The sequence below is a fragment of the Sinohyriopsis cumingii genome, chromosome 15 (assembly GCF_028554795.1).
Source record: "Sinohyriopsis cumingii isolate HCF-2022 chromosome 15, ASM2855479v2, whole genome shotgun sequence".
Lineage (NCBI taxonomy): Eukaryota > Metazoa > Mollusca > Bivalvia > Unionida > Unionidae > Sinohyriopsis > Sinohyriopsis cumingii.
The window spans coordinates 42,125,938-42,152,602 of NC_142975.1; the positions used below are offsets into that span (position 1 = coordinate 42,125,938).

At 35.2% G+C, this 26,665-nt stretch overlaps 1 protein-coding gene across 5 annotated transcripts; it reads left to right on the forward strand.

The window, feature by feature from the left end:
* On the forward strand, nt 1-26,180 carry LOC149781688 (myeloid leukemia factor 1-like). Of its 5 annotated transcripts, none has more exons than XM_089935777.1 (7): nt 1-19; nt 5,181-5,391; nt 5,542-5,673; nt 7,530-7,637; nt 13,352-13,511; nt 19,024-19,238; nt 24,184-26,180. In XM_089935777.1, the coding sequence occupies exons 2-6, from the start codon at nt 5,197-5,199 to the stop codon at nt 19,197-19,199; spliced, it is 771 nt and encodes a 256-aa protein (XP_089791903.1). In that variant the 5' UTR covers nt 1-19; nt 5,181-5,196; the 3' UTR covers nt 19,200-19,238; nt 24,184-26,180. The 5 variants fall into 5 exon arrangements, with proteins under 5 accessions (XP_089791903.1, XP_089791905.1, XP_089791901.1 ...); XM_089935775.1 differs by lacking the exon at nt 1-19 and adding an exon at nt 310-511; XM_089935776.1 differs by lacking the exon at nt 1-19 and adding an exon at nt 1,521-1,600.
* Nucleotides 26,181-26,665: the final 485 nt, after the last annotated feature.

The following is a 26,665-nucleotide window of genomic DNA, read 5'->3' on the forward strand; positions in this document are numbered from 1 at the left end:
CTTCTTTTGCGGTGAAATAGTAAGCGAACAAAATGTATAATTTTATAGGCAAATTACTGTGCCTACATGCATACCCGGTATCGTGAGTTTGAGTCTCAGGCTCGGCTAACGTTGGTACGTGAGAAAGCCTGCCAGTAGCTTCTCGTGGGTCGGTGGTTCTTCGCGGGGTTTTCCAAGGTTCTTCCATCACCAATTATACTGGCCGCCATTTACAGCCTATCTTGTGCTGAAAAATGGCGTTGAACCCTACAACAACAAATAAATATTTTGTATATTTTGTTTCGCAGAAATAGCCGAGAAATTCCGAATGAGAAACGGAAGTCGACACGCACTATTGTTTCCGTGACCTAGATACGAGATACCTTACCAATTCGAAACTTCTAGACGTGAGAAAAGGTTTAGGTGAGGCATTATTTGCGCAACAACTGAGACAAACTGCTAAATCAGTCTATCATTTGAAGATGTTGGGACGCTCACACTTCAGAGATCTGAGTGAAGATCCCTTCTTCGCGTAAGTTGGTCTTGACAGTTAAAATTTAAACAAAATGGTGGCATTTTGCTGGAATGACCCATCTATGTTGTAAATAGGCTGTTGGTAAATGCACAATTAAGTAAAGGTGGGTGGGGATGGTACTTTGATTAAAAAACACAGTCATGTCCCATCTCTTTCCACTAAGTGTTCTGCATGACTTCTCAACGAGTATGTCATAGAATAACTTTCCATCCACCGATTTTGATGCAGTGTACACAGTATGTAGTCTGTATGTAGTGAAACGAAATTTCACATTTATGAATAAATAATCCATTTAGTGACAACGAGAGGTGATTTTTTATATAAAAAAATTTGTATTACTTTCGATATATAATGCTTGGAAATGAAAGATTTTTGTTAATCGGGAAGTTACTTACTTTTAACAAAATGGTAGGAAGGTCTGTATCGGCCACAAGCAGCATTGTATGATGAAGACAATGACACAGTTATACATGATGTATTTTGAAAATACTGATCCAGTTTTTAGTCCCTAACATGATAATTTAGTCCTACAATGTAAAACACCTCACTTGAGATTTATGTTATTAGTGCGACATTTAGTCCTACATGTAAGACCTTGATGCTGATATTTATATTTTGGGCATCAGTGCTGTGTAGTGTATTTTGATGTCAACTAACATCGTAACGAAATACAAATTTTCAGGAATATCTCACACAACTGGCAATTAAAATATTGTCGCTCTTCTACAAAGTAAAGTCATAATGTTTTACTCAGACTTACTCTGATGTCTTTTCTCTAATAAATTCAGATTCTCACAAAAGAATCAGTTGACTGGAAAGCAATGAAAGCTGGGAATGCCGAAATCAGGTTAGGTTGAAATATTATTCTTTAACGAAACAAATAAAAATATATTATGCCTATTGGAACTAAAGCAATGTTTCGTTTCGTTCAAGAAACATATTTGCCACATGAACCTACTTAAACATACTTCTGCATACCTCAACTACTGTCAGATTGGAATGAATTCAAATGTATGTTGACGGAACATGAAAATGCTTTCATTTGCTAATGTCATATTTTCATTCCACCAGGATAAAGACAGCACAGTAAGTATAGTGATTACACATCAATTAGTGGAAGAGTGTCGATATATGCTGCCAAAAGTGAGATATTCCTGAAATTTTGACTATTCCTTCCGATGCCAATGACATTGGAACATGCTATACAAGGCAGTTATTTGGATAGTAAGACATAGCACTAAAACAAAACTGATGTGGTATGTCATACATTGTAGGACTAGTGTGATGTCTTACTGCCTAAATAACAGCTTTATTTAGTGGCCCACCTTTTAACTTGAATATAATTAAATGAACTCAGATATACTTGAACATACCATTGAAAGCTTATGATATAAGCTATGCACAGTTAGACAAGTTAACAAAGATGTTTTGTTTCACTAATTAAGCAATACAGATTAAGGTGTTTAACTTGGTATATCTAAATATTACCATACTTGCTCATCACATATGCTGATTTTATGATACTGTTAATAAATTTAGACTTCTAGAGTGTCTCTTTTTGTAGTGTCTGCAATCAGAATTTTACTAATGAATTGAAAGATTGCAGAGTTTTTTAAAAAGGGTTCTTGTTATTCCAACCGGCTCTGACTCGACACGTGTGTAAAAGCAATTGTCAATATCCTAAAAGTAAAAAAGAAAATGGTTTCAGACAATACCCATTTTTCTAAATCCATTTTAACTCATTAACCTCCGGCACTGCATTTACCTGGCCGAGCTCTGCAGCATCAAGGTCATGTATGATACACTAAAGTGGGTAGTATTCTAGAAAGGTAGACAGACATAGCTCTACAATGATACCAAATAATCGGGAAGTTTTAGTTGCACTTCAGAATACAGATGGAAAAACCTAAATTTTTGGACCCAATTTTTTTTTCCATCCAAAATTCACCTGTGGTCTAAATCCTATTTTTTGTCTGGATTTTAGACTTTTTGGCTTCAGAACTAAGGCAGGCCAGTCTGAGTGCACACAGATGAACCTTTGCAAAAATTTGGATAAGATGGGCATTTTGTATAAAGAGTGGTCTTGATATGAAAATGATGGGTCCATTAAGCAAAATAAAAAATAAGAACTCCCAACTTTTATCCTTCTGCTCGTGCACGAGCGAAATAGCCAATGGAAAGCAATGTTTCTATCACAACTAGACATTATGGTAATGGGAAATCACTTGGAACTTGATGTATTAGGATGTATTCAGAAATAGCCAACATAATGTTTTTCCTACATGCATTTCAGGTGAAGACAACAAAAACCTGAAAAGAGCACTGACATTTTATAGGTTTTGCATGATAAACATCTAAATTTAATTTACATAACAATCAAATTTAATAACCAAAGATGCTGATTAAATGAAATAAAAATAATTTCCCACATATTGTGCATATAACAAATGGGTATGTTAGAGAAAAAAAAATAAAAGGAAAGTACACTTAATTCTTCATTCCATATTTCCTTTGAATTTTCATTTCTTATTCATCATGGCATCAGATTTTTTATTACAAATTTATCTTTCATTCAGTTTTGAAGATCTGTTTGTATTGTATAATAGACTAATACTATGTTGAAAAATGATAATCTGCAGGTGGGACTGCATAATGCCCAAATATGGCCATTTTGGTATTATATTTTTAGATCCTGACAAAAAATGATTACATCTTTACCGATGTAACTTTGCATATTTTCACTTGTTTTTAAATCTAAACCTTGAAATCAGTTGGTAACATTGTCACTGCAAGAGGGATATAACATACAACAATTACAAAAGATCCAAATAGTCCTTTTTGGATGATCATTTACCACTGCTGAACCGTGTTGTTTTAGCAATCTAATTGTGAACTAGAGCAGGTCATGTTAGCTTGATTCTCTCTGATTATCAGAATCACTTTAGTTGTTGTTGTTGTAGTGCTTTACACCATTTTTCAGCACACGATAGGCTATACATGGCAGCCACTAATAATGGTGGAGAAAGAACCTGAGAAAACGCCCTGAAAAGAACCACCGACCCACGAGAAGCTACTGACAAGCTTTCTCACATATCCATATTGGCCGAATCTGAGACTCGAACCCACACAGACAGGCGAGATGGCAGTTATCCATAACAGAGAGCTCTTTAGTCCACTCAGCCACTCGGGGGCCCCGAAATCACTTCAGTAATTGACGCTTTAAATTGATGCTCTTAAGCTAGCATTTTGCTAGTTTCAAAGGTGAAATTGATAGCTGAGAAAACATGAAGTTTTGGTTTAGTGATATTTAAGTGTGATTAAGTTTTGATTTCAGCATATAAAATATGCAGGTTGACATTGAAAATAGCATGGTTTTCTCCAGTTGAACTATAAGTATGCTGCTGGGTACCCTGTATATATTATTTCTACATTATATATTACTCCTGTGTTACATAATTTTGCTTTTGTCATTCTCAGAGGAAATGAATTCTCATATTATAGATTCATCAAGTGATACATAATATTATATTTTGAACTTATTTTGAATTGAGTTCTGTTACAAATAAAAATAATAATAGATACAAAAGAAAATATATAAATGAACTTCCATTTTTGTGTCCTGTTGCATCGGGTATTTTGTTTAGGTAACTTCTGCAATTTCTGCATAATACAAATGTGTCTCAAATATGTGTTGGTACAGTCGTGTACATAAAAGTTGCACATTTTGTTCAGAGGAAATGTCTTCACAAGAAAGAAACCACGTGGATTGGATTGACCAAGAAGTTTTGAATGGAGAAAAAAAAAGATAGGTGCATTGGCAACTTATTGGTCAATCTTTGTTTTATAATTGGGTGCTGTTGTAAATGCCAGGTTTTGTGTACAGTTAAATGTGTTGGAGAAAAATTATACAGTTAAATGTGTTGGAGAAAAATTACCTCACTGAAAGTGAAAACTACATTATCAAGTTCTTATCAGTCTTGGTTTTCTCTTAATGCAGTTCTGTTATAAAGTCAATGATTTAAAATATACACAGGATGCATGGAGAAGAGTTATTATTGGCATTGTGTCAGAAATAGCTAATAACGACCATACAGGTTTCATCAAGAGTTATTGTTTACATTGTGTCCTGTTAGACTTAATTAAAATTTACTATATGGGTTTCATGGAGAAGAATTGCTATTGGCAATGTGCCCAGTCAGAATAAGTTTAAATCTACTATACAGGTTTCATGGAGATGAGTTATTATGGACATTGTTTTACATTCACCAGAATTCTACTTTCATTAGACAGTTAAACAGATCATTGTCTTACTGTCTGGCTGGCTGGGTGGTTGAAGGTGCTTACCTGTGTCCACATAGGTTCGAGTCTCAGCTTGGATAATGTAGGCATGGGTTGGTGGTTCTTCCTCCACCAAATATACAGGCTATCATCTGCAGTCTGTCATGTGCTGAAAATTGGCATTAAACCCACAGACTATTTTTAAAAAATCCTAAGCATTTTAACTGTAATTATGTCTTCTGTTCTATTCACATGCATAAAAATGCTGATATTTCAAGAAGGGGACACCAAGTGTTTGTGACGATATATTTTATTAATTTTGTTTAATGTGTTTTTATCCTGTGCAAATTTGTGTTTCAAATATTTTTTTCTTCTCATTATTATGCAGAGCCCACAGGGATCATATGAGACGAATGGATGAGATGTTCTCAAATCCTTTTGGAGACTTTGGATTTGGAGCTGGACCAGCAAGAATTACATATGGCAGAGACAATGACCGTCCACGTAGAGAGAGGAGAAATGATGAGTTAACTCCCTTTGGAATGTTTGACATGTTTGGAAGCATGAGACAAATGATGCAGAGTATGGAAAGCAATTTTGTAAGTTGCCTCGCAGAAACAGGAGTTGTCTTTTTACACTTTTGTTTTTGGTACTCTCCTTCGTTTATCTTGCTATTCACGGATATTACTGTATATTTTGTAACACTTGTTATTTTTGTTTATTTGCTTATATATTGTTTCATTTTGTAGGAGAGAATGAGGAATGATCCTAATGCTCACTGTTACACGCAGTCTTCATTCATGTCATATTCCAACACGGAGCAAGGAAAGCCTCCAAAAATATTCCAGGCCATGGCATCAACAAGATCAGCACCTGGAGGGGTAAGTCTTACCTGTACCACATAGATGATTATAAACTGGAAAGTTTTGTATGGATTGCCAACTGCTTTTCCCTGATGTTTCCAGAGTCTGATGACAAATCTGCCACCAGTTTCCAGATTATTATAGCATTTGATTTAAGAGAGTTAAGTTTTGAAAAATTAACTACAGAATGAAGTGTTCATTACATTTTGTTTACCTGCCAAATATTTTGCTTTTTGTGTAATAATGTTGTTGTTTTCGCTGAATGTTTTTGGCTTGTGTACATTTGGATTGCATTTGTTTGGTACATGAAGAAAAAAAGCAACCAATAAGATGTATTTGATTTTATTATCATCTTTTCATCCCACACATCATATAAATTTAAGAATTATTCAAAAAAAAAGAAGGCTTCTGCAAAGTACACTTATCCATTGTAGATCTGCAGGCACTTTTCAGATACTATCACTATGTCCTACGGCTCCGGTGGCCTGGTGGTTAGAGTGTCTGCCTCAGATGCGAGAGGTCACGGGTTCAATCCCTGGCTGAGTCATACCAAAGACTTACAAAAATGGTACTAGCAGCTGCCTTGCTTGGTGCTCAGCATTAAGAGGTTAGTGTTAGGACTAGTCAGCCTGGTGTCAGGATAATGTGACTGGGTGGGACATCATGCTACATGTCTGTGACATGATGCCCCAGTGCTAGGCATCGCTATAAACTGCCACACTTCAGACATCGTAACGATATGACTGAAAAATTATTAAAGCTATGCTAAAAATCCAAATCACACACACATCACCATGTTCTATTTATAACACTTGATATGATAGATTTCCAAGATAACTGATTTCTTAAAGCTTGATGTCTTGCAGGATCATTATAATAATGAGGCAAGAATTGGTTAGAGCACCAGTCAAGGGTAAATAATAGGACAGAATAGTTAAAGGACCAGTCAAGACTGTAAATAATAGCACAAAATGTTATGTAATATAGGCTTTAGCGATGTGACTTGTGAATCATAAATGGCTGAAAAATGTTGGAGGTAAGGGTTCTTTTAAAAATTTTGAACATGTCAGATCAGGCAAAGAACAAATCAGTATTCTACTTTGAAATTTAGAAAAAAACGAGTGATGTGACACATCACTATGCTGATTGCAGGATTCATGGAGTTGACTTTGCTATCACTCAGTGGAAATTGAAACGTGCAGATAAGTTGAAATGTGTGTGTTGTATCAAGTTAGTCCGAGTTTCCTCTGACCCTTGTCACCCCATTTTTGATACTTGGATATTTATGTTGGGGTGTATGGTCAGAGTCCATTCCCTATCAGAAATTTGGAATTCACCGACACCAGTTACTAGCTGGCCCAGCAAACTTGAACAACCTTTCTTGAAAATATACGTGCTTGTAATCGATTAGAATATGAGAGGAAAGTACGTCGTTGCTGAAATTTGACCTGGATCTCGCCATATGCATTCCTAGTCATTTGACTACACAACTCTTGCAGCCTACATATCAATGACATCAGAGGTCGTGCAATGGACTCTGACCCTACACCCCAACATAGGTGTCCATATATCCAAAATGGGGTGGCAGGGGTCAGAGGAAACTCGGACTAGTGTCAAGTGTATAAAATAAAATGTGCTTTGTGTTTGCATTCTGTTACTGTCCACATGGAGTTTACCCATTTGTGATAAGAACTTGGACCAGCTGCAGATCCAGGTTAGTACAAAAATATGTTTAAAGATATTTACATTTATATATGTACATTTATCATTTAGTTTATTGTAATTGTGACATTATGCTTTTTTGCCTCAGCAATTATATTTGTACCTCTTGGGTTTGGCAGGTATGCATTATGATGTCACTTTTTTATATACAGCCTGCTGTATGGTGTCTGTCCTTTTGTCCATTCATTGCTCTGTTACCAGTTTCATTTCACACAACTAAAGTTGTCAACCATTTACAGTTACCAGACCTTACACTTTGGGTAAGCGAAAAGCCTCTCAGTTTCAAACTCAAAATCTCTGCGGTCATAATCACATACTGAAAGAAGAAAAAGGGTTACTGTACAAAAGCTCTAGTTATACACCATCTGTGCTTATCACACTTTGTGTTAGGTTTCACATGGGTTAAGGAAGAACCCTATTGATTTCAGAGTCAGAAGGTCAAAGATTAAGGTTACTGATTGAAAACAAATTCTGTATAGTGACATTAGCTCTAAATCACATACCTCAGCCAAACTTTGTGCATGTTTTGCATTTGATGTAGGGAAGAAGACTATCGCTTTGGGGGCTTTAAGACCAAATAGTCAAGGTTACTGTAACTGAAAGAAGAATAATGGTTTCTGCAGAATAACATTTGATCTCAGAGACCATGATCAAAATTTATGGATGGCTTTTACTTAAGTTAATGAAGAAACTTATTAAATTTGGGGCCAAAAGTTCTGGTCTTTCTCAGTGTAAACATCATGGGATACAACTCGGGTAAATAACTGCAGTAATCATCATCAGTATAAAATCTTGGAAAATCTGTAGCAATTACAACTTAATGTAAATCAGCCATGTGAGCTTCCTGTTGTGGAAAACCAATATGGTTTGAATAATTGTCACATTGCGTACATTTTCTCATGAGATGTATTATTCTTTGTGTATCTGTTCGATAATTGGAGTCTGTGATCTTCAGTTATTTGCAGATTTGATACATTTGTAAGTTCTCATTCAGCAGTATTTTTTAAATACAATTCATGATAGGCTATGTTTTCCATATTCTTCTGTTTTCTAACTCTTATTTTCCTATTAAGCAAGAAGTATTAGAAGAAAATGGAAATTAATCTTTACATTTTTGAGTGAATTTGGATTGCTTGAACATATTTGTAAAACCATTTGTTTAAAATTAAAGTTTAATACTCCAACTTTACACCCATAAAAGTCATGCAGGTTTTTTTATTATAACTGATTCCTTTAAAGTCATGGAGGATTTTTAATTGTGACTGATTTTTTAAAAGTCATGTTGACTTCTCAGTTGTGATTAAAGTCATGCTGGCTTTTTAGCTGTGACTGATTCCTTCAAAGACATATGGCTTCTCAATTGTGACCAATTCCTTCAAACTCGTGCAGGTTTTTCAATTTTACTAATTCTTTCAGAGTCATGCAGGCTACTCAGTTGTGACTTGTTCATTCAAAGTCATGCACCCTTTTCAGTTGTGACTAATTCCTTAAAAGTCATGCAAGCTTTTCAATTTTCAATTCGTTACATTGGCTGAGGACTTTTCCATAATAACTGACCTTGGTCATACTTTAAAAAATGGGAGAAAAACTCCTTTGATAAAAAAAGCAAAATTTTCAAAGGTTTGGGCACTTACATTGAAAAAACTTGTACTGGCAAGAGAGCTTATGATATAACAACTCTTGTCCATGTGGTCATTATTACAGTAAATGTTCCTTTTAGATGTTGCTCAGTTTCTTGGACACTGTTGACTGTACAGATCATGTGATGATGAATATTGAAGTATGTATACAGGGAAGATTTGCTAGACCACCAAATCCAATACAAGGTCAGTTTAACCTGCTTATTACCTATTATTGAATATGTCAACCTTTTATTTGGGTCACATTCTTAGATACTGTTGTTTACAAAAGGCAAGTAAGTTGTTTGCAGAGCTCTGGGCTTGGAATTTAATCAGTTGGGGTTTTACTTAAGGAACTGTTGCATTTTATAAATTTGAGTGGTACATATTTTGAACAATGCAAAACACTAACTTGAGTCTTCATCATCATGGTTTTAGTCATACCTTTTTGGGGCACTCATCATCATCATGACTATAACTATGCCTTTTGGAACACTTGTCATCATCATCATGATTATAATCATGCCTTTTGGGACACTCATCATCATCATCATGACTATAATCATGCCTTTTGGGACACATCATCATCATGACTATAATCATGCCTTTTGGGACACTCATCATCATGACTATAATCATGCCTTTTGGGACACTCATTATGATCATGACTATAATCATGCCTTTTGGAACACTTGTCATCGTCATCATGATTATACTCATGCCTTTTGGGACACATCATCATCATGACCAGGGATGGTCCTGGCTTTTAAAAAGCTGTCGCCCCAAAAAATCGCCAACCTCAATATTTTGTCGCCAATTTTCAAAAAGTGTCGCCAGAACAAGTAGTGTACATTTTTTGAAGTGTTAATTTAGTCTATTAATGTAACAGGCAATGAAAATTACAAAAGATGGGTTAGTTAATACTCTAAGTACAATAAGCATTAACAAAATGTTACAAAGTGTTATATGAAGATCCGTTGCGATCTTAGGGCTGCCAACTTGTTGAATGCAGTTTCAAAGTCTAATTTTTCACATCTGTACATTTCTGATGTCAGTTTTTATGAGGTTCATCTTACTGAATCCACGTTCACAGTCTACAGTGCTGACAGGTGACACCAGTAGTCTCTCGGCAGCCCCCCCCCCCCCCCCCATGGCTAGCTTCACAAAGCTTGAAGTGAATTGCTTCCTAAATCCCAAGAATGATCACTGAATGCTGTATAAATTTTCTCGACCAGCAAACTAGGATCTCCATTCCCACGAATGAAACTTACATGAGTCAACACCTGGCAATATTGGACCGTATATATAAGCATAAATTCACACCCAATTTAGGGATTCTTTCACTCCTGTATTTTGAGAAATAAATAATTATTATTAATTATGCAAAACTGGTTTTTTTTTTTTTTTGCGCTATTTCTTGTTGCAGAGTTTAAGTCTCTGCAGCCATAACACATATTGATGGCAAAAGGAAAAGATCAATGAGTAAAATGCTGCACTGGCGACAAATATAATTGTGATTGAGATTTTTTCCATTTGCTTTGTATTTATACGCAATAGTCGGTACTTCAAAGGTTATCAGTTTTCTTTGAAGGTTCAGCAAAACTATTGTATTGGTATATGTAAAAAAAACAAAAAACAACAACAACTGAAGGATTAGCCATTCAATTAATTGTATCTGTTCTATTCACGTCTTCAGAAGTTGGTCAGTTGTAGGTATAGTTCGGTAGCATGATTGACAGTATCACAGCATACAGTACTCAGCCCAGATGTCAGCATAAGCAGATTATGATGTAACAATGCACTCTAAAGATGGGGTTGTCAATACGAACAAAGGATCGTTTGTGTAACAGATTGATTCCAATGCATTGCTCAGTCAAGTTTATGGCTTCCTTTCATTCTCCCTTTTAATTTATCCAGTCAAAATCCATGATTGTATGTACAAATTAAATAACCAAAAAGTCTGTCGCCAAGAAAATCGCCAGATGGGATATTTTTGTCGCCAATAAGGAAAAAAAATCGCAATTTGCGACATTGGCGAAGCCCAGGACGATCCCTGCATGACTATAATCATGCCTTTTGGGACACTTGTCATCATCATCGTGATTATAATCATGCCTTTTGGGACACTCATCATCATCATCATGACTATAATGATGCCTTTTGGGACACTCATCATCATCATGACTATAATCATGCCTTTTATGGTTGGGGTGGCATGCTCCCAATATTTTATTTAAATTATTATAAACGTCCCACCCAGGCTCGATTTTGGTTGGAAGTTAAATTAGTGAAAGATAGATGTAAAGCTCCAGCAATGCCAATGGTTAAATGATTGAATATACAAAAAAAAGTGAAAGTCAACAAATAATTTAATAACAATTCAATATGCAGAGAAAAAAATGGAAATTTTGATTAAATGAAGACAACTAGTCTGAAATATCCTTGTAGATTGACAACTTACATTTGTGTAGTACACTCCACAATGTGTTAAATAATATACATGTGCATAAAAAATCCATGAATTCGAACATTAGAAAATTCATGTATCTGTCAAATCCCATCAGAAAACATAACTGAAACATACATATAAAAAAACATTAGTCCTCGTTTCATCTTCATCCCATTGTCAACAAACACATTTTACGAAACAATTCACTGTGATATTTATTATCCTAGTAGCACATGGCTGGATATGTTTATATGGTACATGTACTTAAACTGGCCTAAGTTTTGGTACGCTAGAGACAGTTGCCATGATGCCGAGGCTACCAAGGGATGAAGTTATTCAGAGGGAATTGAAAACGTGAACAAATTAAAATGTTTTAACATTCTTGTGAGATGTCCCACCTTCATTTAATTCAGCAGCCAAATATCTATAGTTTAAATTATTGGTACTTTAATTTGGGTTTTAAATTGACATTGGTAGCAATCATAATCAAGAATTTTTTGTTGCAAATAGGAAACTTGAATGGCATAGTAAATCTGTTACAATCACTGAAAAAAGAAACAATGTTTTTATTTAAGTTTGTTGCCAAATTTCTTTTATCAGAGGTCTTTGGCTTGCTTTGATGAAGGTTTGTGTGTTATTGAAGCCGCCACTAAAGACGCTCTGTGAAGTACCAAACAAATGACTGTTATTGCTGCAGCAACATCAAATAATTGTAAAACATTGACAGAGACAAAAAAATCATTTGCTTAGTTTATATACAGAACGATTAATGTTTCAAATGTAATCAGTTTTCTTTGAAGTTTCAGCAAAACTATTGTTTCTGGTACATTTTTCAGTAAGGGAAAAAACTGATAGATTTGTAGTCATTCCCATTCCTGCCGTCAGAGATGGTCAAATGTAGCTAGTGAGGTAGCCTTGACTATTTGGGTTATATTACAGCACCAAATACTAAGGCCACACATCAGCATAAACAGATTATGATATAACAATGCTGTGTTATGGTGGTTTGTCAATATGAACAAATTATTTGTTTATGTAACAATAGATTCCAGAGCAATTTATATATCCAAGTCTGTGACTTTATGTCAAAGTGCCTTTGAATTTCTCGACTGCAAACCCAAGACTGTATATACAGTTTTTAACAGCAAAAGATGCTGTCACCACAAAGATCACCAGATGTTGTTTTTTTCGCCAATAAGAAAAAATAAATTCCAATTTGCAACATTGGCGATCCCTGGCTGGACCAGACATTGTGGAAATCCTTGCATTTGAAGGTCACTAGGTCAAAACTATGAAATGAATTGGTCTGTGCACAATAACATTTCATCTACATCACAGACCTGTACCAAACTTTGTAGATGACTTTTGGTGCTTAGAAATGAAGTGATAGAATATGGGGCATCAAATGGTTGCAGGTGCTGGTCAAGAAAAATAGTTTTTGTGCTAATCTGTCATTTTTTTGCACATACCTTCATCGATGTATGTTGATGATTGATACAGCGGATATGAAAAAGTCCAGTTGGATTAGGGTCAAATGTCATGGATAAAAAACAATGGATTTTAAGAATTTCTTTGACCTCACATTATGGATGGCGTGCATTTAGGGCGGATATAAGAAAGATATGTATAGCTTATTTGATGGAGTCTGAAGGTCAGAGGTCATAGTTATGGGTGGTTTCTGCAGAGTAAATTTAGTTCAAGACTGCAGACATTGGCCAAAGAAGCAGGTCACTGAGACCTGTTAGTAGGTAATCTCAAGGGTTAGTCATGCCCGATTAGTGACTAGGTAAAAGACTGTTAAACATGGGACAGGTGTAAAATGTGTCATTCACAGTATATATGTTAGTATTTTATTAGTATTTATGTATTTGAAATGATTATTGCTTAATTTGTTTATTTCAAAAAGATCAAAGAAACTCGCAAAGCTCTCCGTGACTCTGAGAGAAATATTGAGAAAATGGCCATCGGACATCACATCAACGATCGAGCACACATCATTGAAAAGAACAAGGACACAAGCACAGGAGATTTGCATGAAAACCAGGAATTCATAAACTTAGAGGAAGGTAAATTTACAGTGTTCACATTCTAATCTTTAGAAGAACATGGGGCTAGTTCCCCAAACATGTAAAATTCTTGTAAAATGACACTTCATTTTGCATTGATGTACAGAAGACAATACATATCATGTTATAAGATTTACGAATTTATACAGATGACAGATGAACTATTTCATACATTTGATTTTAACTACTGTATTTATTCCTGTACAAGTCAGATCCATCTACTGACTCTGTAGACCCAGATCTGTCATTGCATAATGTCTGAGTCTATGTTGTTTGTATAATCAACAAAAAAGCACCTTGATCTGCCGACACATTATGCGATGCTTTAATCTAACCTAAAATAGTTTATTCTTTTTATTCTACATCCGATGAATAGGTTATTTTTCTCCATCCCATACATTGCCTTAATAAATCTGCATTTGGAATTAATGTAGCTTTCCCAGAAAGACTAACACAGTTTCTTTCCAGCCCATATACAGTATAGTTGCTTAAAAGTAGTAAAATTAGGGAAGTAACTCTTCAGAGGTACTTTTAAAATTACCTTCCCTTGCCAGTACTAGGTGCCAACCTGTATACTGGATATTCTTCAGTTAAAACTTGGCCACTACAAATAACATTATGTTCGGTCACTTTTCTGCAAAACCAGAATTGTTTGGTTTTATTATCTTTTTGCATTGTTAATTGGTCCATTTTTGGTTGAGAACATTAGTACATTACTGTTCATGTTGTTTTACGATTGTGCATTTTGCATGATGTAATAAAGTTCTTTCCACACCCAAAATTTTGGAGACACCAAGATTTCTCCTTCAGATACGTTCTGTGATCACATAAATATTAGAATGTGATCCTGCTACCTTCTGAATGGAGCCCAACTAAAAGACAAAAATTTGTGTTCTGTCTGTCTCATAGACAAAAGGCAGTAACTCTCTGGTCCATTACATTCCCATTACAGCCTCTAGGTGTCAATAGTTTTTAGCTTCATTTCCATACTAACAGCTTCATATTGATACCTATGTAACAACCCATGCCAGTAAAAGTGAAACTTTTTAACCATCCACCTCGAAATTGAATTTATTGTCTGTAGGAATCATTCCTCTACAGGTTGTTTGCATTATTTTTCAAATTTCAGGTGATTTTGTCTCTTTCTGTAGACATAGCTATTTCAGCAATCTGTATAACATGTTATCATTGATTGCATGTTGTTACAGTTTAGCAGAATACTATTTTGACTTGCTCTGTTAGTAAAGGGTACTGTATTAGCCACTTCTTAACATGCTTAATTGCTAATTTATGCTTATTCTTCTCTTCTAATGTTGTTTCAGCATAAAATGTCAACCAAGTGCAGTAAGTGCAAGACAAGTGAAGATACAAGAGTCTTGTCTACTATGTATAAAATACATCTCTTCCTTGCAGCATCTGCTCTGTGTGATCAGACACCACAACAGTGGCCTACTGGTTAGAGCGTCCGCCTCGGATGCGGTAGGTCGTGGGATCGATCCCTGGCCGAATCATACCAAAGACTTAAAAATGTTACTAACAGCTGCCTCACTTGGCGCTCAGGATTAAGAGGTTATTGTTAGGACTGGTTGGCCTGGTCTTAGGATAATGTGACTGGGTGGGACAGCATGCTACAGCATGATGCCCCCGTGTTAGACATCACTATAAACTGCCACACTGCAGACATTTTAGCGATATGACTGAAAAATTATTAAAGCTATGTTAAAAATCCAAATTACACACACACACTGTGTGGTCAGAAGAAGTTTGGACTGTAGTTCTACTAAAAGGACCAAAAAAAAAGATATCAGTGATATTCTAAGTATTCAGCCAAAGTCAGATCTTATCAGGCTATTTGTGCTGCTTCTCATTAAGCGAATGGTTTGATCCTTCACATAAGGATCTTTACCATTGTCTTCCAAAATGTGAACACGGTAGAGGTTGGATGCTTATGCATTCACTTAACCTATTATCCTCCGTTTAATATGATTGGATAATGTACTTGCCAGAAAGGAAATTTAAAAATGATCTTTATTTGCAAATACATACCTGATCGAATTATGATCCATCCCTCCCACACCTTCCAGGAAATGTGAGCATCCTTGTTGATGGATTGCTCTTGCTTAAACTGGAAAATGCCTGTTAATCTGGTAAGAACTGAGCAGTGACAAGAGAGGAAATTATAATAGTATCATGGAAGAGTTACTTCCCATATGTAATATTTTAGATGTATGTAAATACAAAGGAGAAATTGTGTTATCATTCCTGGGGACTGGAATTCATGGCAGAAATTGATAACAGTTGTCAGACAGGTATTCCAAGAGAAACATAATTTACAATAAAAAATTTCCTTTTTATCCGCATGTTTTGGGGGTTGTTTTGAGTCAGTGTTGATAAAATGTAATAACTTGGCGCTCTGTTAAGCAGTGAGGTGCATAGACAATTACTGATCTTGAAGGGGCACAGTTCCACAAGAAAGACTGCATGACAATCTTGAAACGTTGCACATCTCAAACTGAAGGCCAGAAATGGTGTGGTATGCAGAGCTGGGGTGGAGTCCCACACCCCTCTGAGACTGCTCCAGTGGCCAGGTGATTAGTGTCCGCCTTGGATGCAAAAGGTTGCAGGTTCGAACCCCAACCAAGTCCTATCAAAGACTTATAAAAATGGTACAAACAGCTGCCTCACTAGGCACTCAGCATTAAGAGGTTAGTGTTAGGACTTGTCATCATGCTGTCAGGATAATGTGACGGCATGGGACATCATGCTACATGTCTGTGGCATGAAGCCCCAGTGCTAGACATCACAATAAACTGCCACATTGCAGACATTGTAATAATACGACTAAAAATTTGTTAAAGCTATGTTAAAAATGCAAATCACACACACACCTCTGAACATGTGTAGCTGGGATATTGTTATAGATCCATCACCCTATCACCTTGATCTGTACCTGTTACTGCATAACTTGGATGTGTTTCACACCCCTCTTTACCTGTCTTGCTCTGATAAACTTTTTGATCCATTTCCCCCGCCCCCATACCTGTCCAGCTGGGATAAACTGTTAGATTCATTACCATTTCACACCCCTCTGCACCTGTCTAGCTGGGATAAACCTTTAGATCCATTAATGATTACCATTTCACAACCCCGCTGCACCTGTCTAGCAGGGATAATCTTTTAGATCCATTACCATTTCACACCCCTCTGTACCTTTCTGCCTGGGACACTGCTTGAGACCAGTATCATTTCACATGTGTCTGTACCTGTCTAGCTGGGATAAAGTTTTAGATCCATTACCATTTCACATCCCTTTGTACCTTTCTGTTGGAACTTTGTTTTAGATTCTTTACTTTATTAATTTATTCATTAGTTGAAAATGGCTTCTGTGCATGGATTCACTTTAGTCACTAAATAACTGTGAACCTAATGAAATCAATGCAAACATGACTACAGTATTGAAATTTGACTAAAGTAATTTCTTCCAATATATTTATTTGAATTAGCCCAGTTTACTTCAACTATACATTTATTTGTCTGAAAATGTTTGCCCTTGTTGCAGCTATGACATTTTGATGTGTCCATCTGTATGCCTGTCACAAAAAGCTTATAGCAAGACTGCAAAAAAAACCATTCAGCATAGACAATTCAGTATATAATTAGATGCATATGTACACTCGAGGACCTTTTAAGAATTAGCGACCATTATGTACTGTAACGTTACTTGATTAAACCTTGTTGGTGCTATTCAGCAAAAACTACTTCGGGTAGACAAATGCACATTTGTGTATTCTTATGTAGATGATCAGATTTTCAGATCAGTGTAGCAGTATTTGACATTCATTTTAAAAAAAAAAAAACTTTCTGAAATTTTTAACAAAAACATTGTTGCAAAACATCACCTACTGTAGACAAATGAAATTTGGCATGCATATTTAAATAACCTCATCCGATTTCTGAATTTTTGTACTTGGACTTTGTGGGATCTGCTGTGGGGATAAAGATGATTTTCTAATACTATTTTTAGCTGACCAAATCTGTCCCATAGCCACATCTGGTTTGGTCATGCGCAGTTGACTAAGGCAACTCAAGTGGTCATGCGCAGTTGACTAAGGGCAACTCAAGTGACCTACTTCTTTTACATGAATAGAGATGTTGATATTATAGCTCACCCCAAATAGTAAACAGTAACATGCCAGTCTATTGTTGTGTGTTGGTTGTAATAGTGGATGACAAACAGGATGTGACAAAATTTGTCAGGATTCTAAAAGAGGAATTGTTGATGAATAAGTGGATTGCTGACATCCTCAGAGAAGATGGGGAACTCACCGATCACACCATGATTTGCAGTAAACATTTCATTAAGTAGTAACATGGGATGATTTTTTTCCCCTCAGAATTATTGAATATAAAATGGAATGTTTTCTACATAATTTGAGAATGCAGAATTCAAAAACATTTTTGTACAAAATATATTCTTGAGCCATAAGTTGAAATTATATGTTGCTCTTACAGTTCGATGTTTTTGGCATAATTTGAGTATGCATAATTAAAAATGAACTAATCTTCATGATATCTTTTTAAATACATTTACAGGAAGCATTCAAATACATGCACTGTCCACCATTTTTCTAATATTGGTCTTTGATCACTTTTTGTAAAATCATCACTTAGTGGTTATTTCAAGCTGAAATTTCTTACATATGGTTATATAGAAAAGTTTTGTAAACTTTCCTCTTTACGAATACATTCACATTTTAGTCGTTACAGGTGCTTCTGAAGCCCATTTGTGCCTCTTTTTAAGCACCCCTCCAAACATTTTTGCGTGAAATAATGAGTCACCCACACGTTGAAATTATAGTTTGCTCTTAAACAAATAGTAAATATTGATTACAATGTTCTTTTACATATGTACATTGATTTGAAATTAAAATTTAGTAAGCAACAATTGCCACTTTAGAATTTAATTATGGTAAGATAGTTTTTGTCAAGTTTCATATTTTTAAGATAAAATTAGGGACAGAATATTAACAAACATGAAATTAACCGACTTTGAATACTTCCATAATTTTACAAAGGATGTCATATGGACAATAATTCTTGACAAATTCCTTTTTCACTTTTACATATTATGCAGGTTTTCAACTAATGATTTATTATGTAACAGTAAATTTGCATTTATATGGTGTAGAATGTGTATGTTGTAGTATTGAATTTTGGATGTCAAATTTTCAAAAAGATATACTCTTGATTTGCTAACTCACTATTTCTGTAAATGGTTTAAAGTGGTCAAGCCTTCATGTCTTTGTCATAAACTTTCTCCGTGAACATGAACTCAGGTAATGACAATCACTTAAAAGATGTCCTATGTTGATTGCACGTGCGTTAAATATTGGCATGGAAAAACCCCAGATTTGGCTTCCAGAAAAAGACCTATACATGTTTTAAACATTTTAAAGATTTTCTGTGTTATGGATAAATCTATCTTATGATTACATGCACTGTTATATTACAGATGATGCTCGAAACTTTGATCGTGAGTGGCAGGAGAAAACACAGGCCATAAATAGCAGACACTTAGATTATGGCAAAAGGGGAGAGAGATCTAGGCAACCAGGGTTACGAAGAGGACAGGAGCGCCAGGCCCTGCCTTCCAGCGAGAAGCAAAGGGGCTATAGAGATCGAGAATAAATACGGAAAATGGTTCCAATCGTTTCTAACACATTTCAGGTTTGATTTCAGAATTATTTCATGAGCGAGAACATCCTTTTTAGTACTATCGCTTTCAGACTGAGGGCTGTTCCATTTAAACATATAGTACCCAGGTAAGACGAATTTTTAAAACTATATGCCAAGGTACTTGATTTGACAGAGTTCATATTAAAATGATAAGAAAATTCTAAATTGCATCTATTGGTGAGTACCCAGCATTAAGAGTGCCAGCTCTAGGTCAAGGGTGTGTTTTACTGGAACAGCCCTGAAAGAAATCATTGATACAATGTTGAAAATTCATTGAAGTTTATTGGGTAAACTTGAAAACTCCTATAATTTAAAATGAGTTGCATCTTACCTTGATAAGTCCTTCATATTGTTATCGGAGTTAATACTAAATGTTGACACTGATTTAAAGATTTTATTTACGTACAGATTTTCCAAAAATAATAAATATAATGTATGAAATTGGTTGGATGAATACTAGTAGGTACCAGATAGAGTGGTGTACTTTTGCAGTACTGACATGCTAATAACATATGCAGATGGGACTGATTTACTAAGCAATATAACCTGGCAAGGAAATGAGATGTGTTTACAATTTAAATTTGAGCATGACCCATTTTCCATAAAACGAATAGTCCTTGAAAACTTTTCCAGTTCTTGAAAAGTCCTTTTTAAAATAACAGGGTTGCTATGAATTATAAAAGAGTTTATGTAATGTCCTGTCATTCGTCGCAAGTTTATGTAATGTCCTGTCATCCATCGCAAGGGTGGGGGGCGGATGACCTGAGTATGTTTCATGGTGGGAGATAAGATTCACATCTTGATATTGAAGAGGAAAAGACAAAAAGAATTACATCAAGTTGAGAAATGGCAAGAAGCCATTGAGCTTCATGGGGTTTGGAACTGTAGTTTGTGAAACTGTACAGAAAGTGATTAAGGTGAGAGTGAACTTCAGTAACGTTTTATTTGAACATTATGTTTACCATCACTGCATCAGTCTCCAATCACACTTCTGAACTTTTTTAATGCTCATTTTCCAACTTGACAATTGTAGTGCCTGATATTTTGTTGCACCTTACTGATGTTTGGTCTGACTTCTGAAAAGATGTGGATTACCATACTGAGGTCTTATTATGGATGGCAGGCCTGGCTTTCTTTTTTCTTTAAAAATGCATCTTTCATATGTATGTAGCATATTGTGTCTATTATATGCAAAAACGAGAGAGAGAAGCTATGCATTATTTCTGTTCCCTTAACCAATTGCAAGCAGATTAATTTGCTTCTCTGGTGTTACATTCAAACCTAAACTTTTGTGCAGTGTTTGCAAGCTTGTATTCTGGCTTGGTTGTAGATGCTGTGTTCAGTTTTCAGTCGCTAATTAAAAAATTGTCTTACTATATTTAGTCACAAATTTGGGGTGGGGTCTTCTTAAAAATGTGTACTGTTTGTCATAGAGTATTAGAGGTATACAGTACTGTATTGGTCATGTAAATTCATTCACTGACAGTTTCCATTAAGTCTTAGTTTTTGTCATTTGGATTTCATACCTTGGAATTTCTTTATGGCACCTTATTGATTGCATAAATGTACACTAGAAGGTCTCAAGTTGACACAATATAAGATCTCTACATCATGACTTAGAGGAGGTGGAAGGGAGAGAGAGAGAAGGAGCAAAAAGAAAAAAAATTAAATAGGCATAAAGATGGAACTATGGCTCTAAATAAAAACATAAGGACATATATGCTTCTAGCTGGAAGAAGAATGTTTCAAAAGTGGTATCTCGAATGTGGCAACTTAAAAGTGGTATTAGTTACTCTGATATCATTTCTGCCCCATGATATATTTTAATATTTCATTATGAAATATATATTAAAAATCTGTACATCTTTTTATGTGCAGAAAAAACTCTTACACATGTGCTCATTTCAAATGAAATTCACAAAATTTATTGCATAATTTCAATATTTTGCACACCAAGGTTACAAAAGTTCGACAGTTTTCATAAATTATATTTGTAATGAACATTCCTAAAAGATCCTGTCATTAATATAACAGGTTTCAAACTATTATTGTCTAAGAGCATTCATACTGTTTTTATCTGGCAGGGTTAACACTGTATTCAACAGGCTTCATACTCGATTTCTTCAACATACTTTACACTGTATTTACCTGACAGGCTTCATACTGTATTTACCTGACAGGCTTCATACTGTATTTATCTAAAAGGCTTTATACTGTGTATCTGACAGGCTTCATACCTTATTTATCTGACAGGCTTTACACTGTATTGATCTAACATGATTCATATTGGGGTTTTTTATTTAAAAAGGGTTTGACTATGTTCATCAGACTGACTATCTGTGTGTAATGATAGTGCTGTGGTGACTAAGTGGTCTAAGACACTTACCTTTACAGATAATTTGGATCATTCCTTTGCCCCTGTTGGGTTGAGTCTCAGTTTGGCCAGCATGGTTATATGAGACAGTTTACTGTGGATTGGTGGTTCTTTCTTGGGTCTTCATGGCTGTTCCTCTGCCAGATATATTGGCCTATCATTCATTTATGAATGGTATTAAACTCACAAAAGCACAAACTCATTGATAGGTGCCATCAGATTTCCCATCTGTGTAATGTAAACTACATCAGACTGCCTGTCTCTTCATAATGATAAATGCATTTTGCTGCCTGTCTCTGTGTAATAATAAGCCCATCTGTCAGCCTGTCTCCATGTAATGATTAGCCCATCAGACTGCCTGTCTGTGTATTATGTAGCCTACCCCTTAAATCAGGCAGCCTGTTTATGTTATAATATGTGCTTTTTAAGAAATTGGTATTATCTAATGTGGCAAAATTCATTTTTCCTATTTCAATAACTGCTAAAGATAGTGTACTTTAGACTAATTCAGGCTGGTTTTTTGAGGATATGGGAGTCAATTTAGTTAGCTGTGTGCTTAGATCATGTACAGTTTCCATAAGTACAATATCCAATGAAATTTCAGCTACAGTGCATGGAAGTAACATAGAGGTATGCCAACATTATCTCCATTGTGTATGTTGCAGATGCAAGCAGCTTCACCTTACACTTGTCACTCTCTCAGTAGTTCATAATATCTGTAGAGCTATGTAAGATGAACCATCAGACTGCTGGTTTGTAAGTAATGATAAACCCATCACACTGCTGGTCTATTTGCAATGATTAACCCGTCAGACTGCTGGTCTGTGTAATGGTGACCCTATACCCTGAATCAGACTGCCTGTCTCTGTGTAATGACAAACCTGTAAGATTGCCTGCCTGTGTAATGACAAACCTCTCAGACTGCCTGTCTGTGTAATGGAGAGCCCATTCCCTGAATCGGGCTGCCTGTCTGTATGTATTGATAAGCCATCAGATTGCTAGTCTCTGTATAACAGTAAGTCTATCAGACTACCTGTCTCTGTAATGACAAGCCCATCAGACTGTCTGTCTCTGTAATGACTTGACTAACTGCCTCAATGTAATGTTTAAGTCATAAGACTTCCTGTCTCAGTATAACAATAAGCCAATTAGACTGCTTGTCTCTATGTATTGACAAATCTCTAATATTTCCTGCCTGTGTAATGACAAACCTCTCAAATTACCTGTCTCCATGTAATGACAAACCTATCACACTGCCTGTCTTTGTAAAGACATGACTTGCTGCCTCAGCAATTATAAACTTATCAAACTGCCTGTTCTGTGCAGTGTCATGCACATCAGACTGCCTGAACTGTGCAGTGTCATACACATCAGACTGCTTGTCTCTTTTTAATGTCATGCACATCAGACTGCCTGAACTGTGCAATGTCATGCACATCAGACTGCTTGTCTCTTTTTAATATCATGCACATCTGACTGTCTGAACTGTGCAATGTCATGCACATCAGACTGCCTGTCCCATGTAATGTCATGTACATCAGACTGCATGTCTCTTTAATGTCATGCATGTCAGACTGCTTGTCTCTTTTTAATGTCATGCTCATCAGACTGCCTGTCTCTGTAATGTCATGCACATCAGACTGCTTGTCTCTGTAATGTCATGCACATCAGACTGCCTGTCTTTGTGTAATGTCATGCACATCATATTGCCTGTCTCTGCATAATAATGAGCCTAAATCCAACTTGAACAAAATGTTGGCAATTATTTAATTAAAGATATCTTTTCTGATTACAAGTTGGCCCTTTACATTCTAATAAGTGTATTTGACCTGACCCTCGCCTGATGATAAGTTGACCCTCTACATTCTAATAAGATTATTTAACTTGACCTTTGTCTGGTGAATTGTTCTTTATTAAAAGTCCAAATAATGAAAATACCCATAAACTTCGGACTTCTAATTCAAAATCTGAATGATGAAAATGCTCATGAACTTTGGACTTCTTATTAAAAGTTAGAATTATAAAAAAAACCATAAATTTTATTGTTATGAATTGTACAGTGGTTCTTCAAATGCAGCCACCTTTTTGCTCTGTAAATTACCCTTATCAAATGGGGTGGCCACTATTTAGTAGGACAGAATGGTAAAATTAAAAACAAGTTCTCAGGTGTGGTGGTCTTTCTTTAGTAGGACAGAATGTTAACAATAAACACATGGTCTCAGGTGTGTGGTGGCCTCGATTTTTTGGAGGCCATCAAAAGTGTGAACCATTGTGCTGACATTTTTACTACCATATCTTAAAAAGTAGACAAAATCTTCTGTGAATTTTTGTACTCACTTAACATTTTTTTCTTGTTTCCTCTGAGTCTAATTTGGGATGCTGTAGCTGCTTCTGTTTATTCTTACCACAAAACATCTTGATGTCTTGCTCTGTAAATAAAAGATAACATTTTTTATGTCTCAGAAAGTTTAATTTTTTTTTTCTGTCTACAAAACTTGACATTTTAAGTATCTATATCTGTAACATTATCATGTTGAATGTTTTTTATATTTGCCTTTTCAGATCTGTGATAACTAACAGTGTTACACAAGCTAAATGGTTTGGGAATGGACAGTGCAAATGTGATGTGTAATCCATGCAAAAGACTTCTGTTTAGTAAAGTGTATTTTGTTCTTCCTTCTGTGTCCATCATATTCTGAATTAAGGAACATGCCTTTGATTTGAACATTCCAGTTTATGCTGAATTTATTTATATTGGTTGCCATACATGTTGTAAAACTGGTTTTATTGCTTTGTCATTATTAAATATCAATAATTGCCTGTAATGTATGCTGTTAATAATTGTGCAAAAAATTTTAATTATGTAATTATTTGTTTTATGTAAAGAATATTGAATATAGAAAAACAATATATTTCAAGATTCAAGATTGTGGTCTTGAGTACATCAGACCAATTTGTTAGCATAATGTGAATTTTTGTTTAAAAATGTTTAATTGGCATTTTGTACTTTATTACCTATAATAGAGGTTTGGCTGTGTTATTTAATTTTATAAAGGGTAATAAAGCCATGTGAAGTATGTTTTTCTTTGATATGAAAAGGATTTTTCAAAATCTATGATACATATTAGATCAGGATTCTTATGGTCTTTGATGGTCTTTGACAGTTTTGGAAAAATGAGGTAGCATTTTCAAGGCCTTGAAAGTTTTGGAAATTTAGCAGGTCACCCTGAGGTTTTTAAAAGTCTTTGAAAATTGAAATAAACCTAAACATTTTAGTTTCTGTTAAGAGAACAATTTATTTTGTATTAAATCTGATGCGTAAGTTACATATTTTTGAAATAACAATGAATGTTAACCTAGTTTACAGATCATTTTAAAGCAATTTTAGGAAATTAATTATAGTTTGAATGTCATCCTTAAATAATAATGCAGTATTTTGCCTTCATTGTTTTCTCGTATAACATAACTTGTATACAAAATGTTAGCAAAAATAAGTCTTGGAAATCTATGTTTGTGGTCTATAAAAGTTTGTGGAAAGGTTTTGAATTTATCATTCAGAATTCTATATGAACCCAGTAGATATAGAAATTAATTATCTGGTTGGAAAAAAGTTTAATTATTGGAAACTTATGACAAGGGATATGGTGTGCTGAGTGGGTTCTTTTTCTTTCTCAAAAGTGTTTAAAGTGAAACCTTTACAGATAGAACCTTGAATATCATATTATCTGTAACTTACAATTTGTTGCTTAACAGTTAAATAAATTATTTCTTACATGCTACCAATTTTTTGCAAAACTTTGTATATGCTTTTTGATTCATAAGAGAGGGAATTGTCTCATACCTTATTTTTGCTCCATATTTTGTGGACAAAGGACACGAACATGTTCTTTTGAGTTTTGTTATCTTGCAGTACATGGTAGAACAGACACAGGTGTTACAGTAAAATGTAGTACAGACACTGATGTTACAGTACAGTGTAGCACAGACTCTTATACATAGATTTCATTTGTAGTTGTTTCCCTTTTTCGCTGTGTCCATGCCCTCAGAGTGAATGTAAAGCATGAACTGCATCATCGCAACAGTTAGGGATCTAAAATGGCAACATTTCACATTGTGTATCTTTGGAATAGTGAGGTTTTAATATGATAACATTTCACATGGTGCATCTTGTGAATAGCAAGGATCTAATGTGGCAATGCTTCACTTGGTGTACTGTATGTTTTATGTTAACTGCATCAAGGAATCTTCATGGGAGGTAACTCTTACATGTACAGTACATCCCTTGGTGCCATTCTTTGCCAGTCAGATATGTTTGTGCCATGTGATTGAATTTTAAGTCTTTAGTGAATGTACATTACAACAGAGAAAATGAATTTCTTTTCTTTTTTGATGTTTGTATCAGAGATAGTTTAGCACTTAAACCAAGACCTGTACATGGTACTCGATGAAACAGTAGATAATCAGCCAGAACACTAGAAACAAATGATTCTTGTTTTGAATTTTTTAAGTGTGTTGTGATAGAGATATATATTTTGCAATAAAAAATAAAATCTATAAAATGTTTTCTTGTGAATCCTAGTCATCTCATCATGGAGACCTGCATTATTTTCATGTATAACTAAAAATTGCATAAGCATTTTGTTCTCCTTCCTAACATAATCAGCCAATGGAAAAACAACTGAATTCTTTATCCATATGAAGGGGACAAAAAATATAACATCCTGAAAATGCTGAAGGATGATTCTGATGAAAGGAGAGATAAAACATGAAATCTTGTCAGATGGAGTGATTGCATCAAGTGACATATTGACATTGTTGCTTGTGTTAAGGATTTTGATGATAGAAAGGATATTTTGCTCCCTTGAAAGTAATGCTGCTTTTGTCTGTCCATCATTTGGTGAAGCGCATTGTGTTGTTACCCTGTCTGCCTGTCCATTGGTTAACATTTTTTGCATAAAAACTTAGTTACACAGGAGCTGCCTTCAACGATCATTACAGGTAAGTACTACTTCTCAAAATAAATGACTCTGCTTGGATTCCAAAG

Excerpts from the sequence above, each read along its gene's own strand:
- LOC149781688 (XM_089935775.1), top strand. The coding sequence starts at position 462 with ATGTTGGGACGCTCACACTTCAGAGATCTGAGTGAAGATCCCTTCTTC. Across the intron at positions 5,392-5,541 it reads AGAGTATGGAAAGCAATTTT|GAGAGAATGAGGAATGATCC; the intron begins GTAAGTTGCCTC and ends TTCATTTTGTAG. Across the intron at positions 13,512-19,023 it reads ATTCATAAACTTAGAGGAAG|ATGATGCTCGAAACTTTGAT; the intron begins GTAAATTTACAG and ends GTTATATTACAG.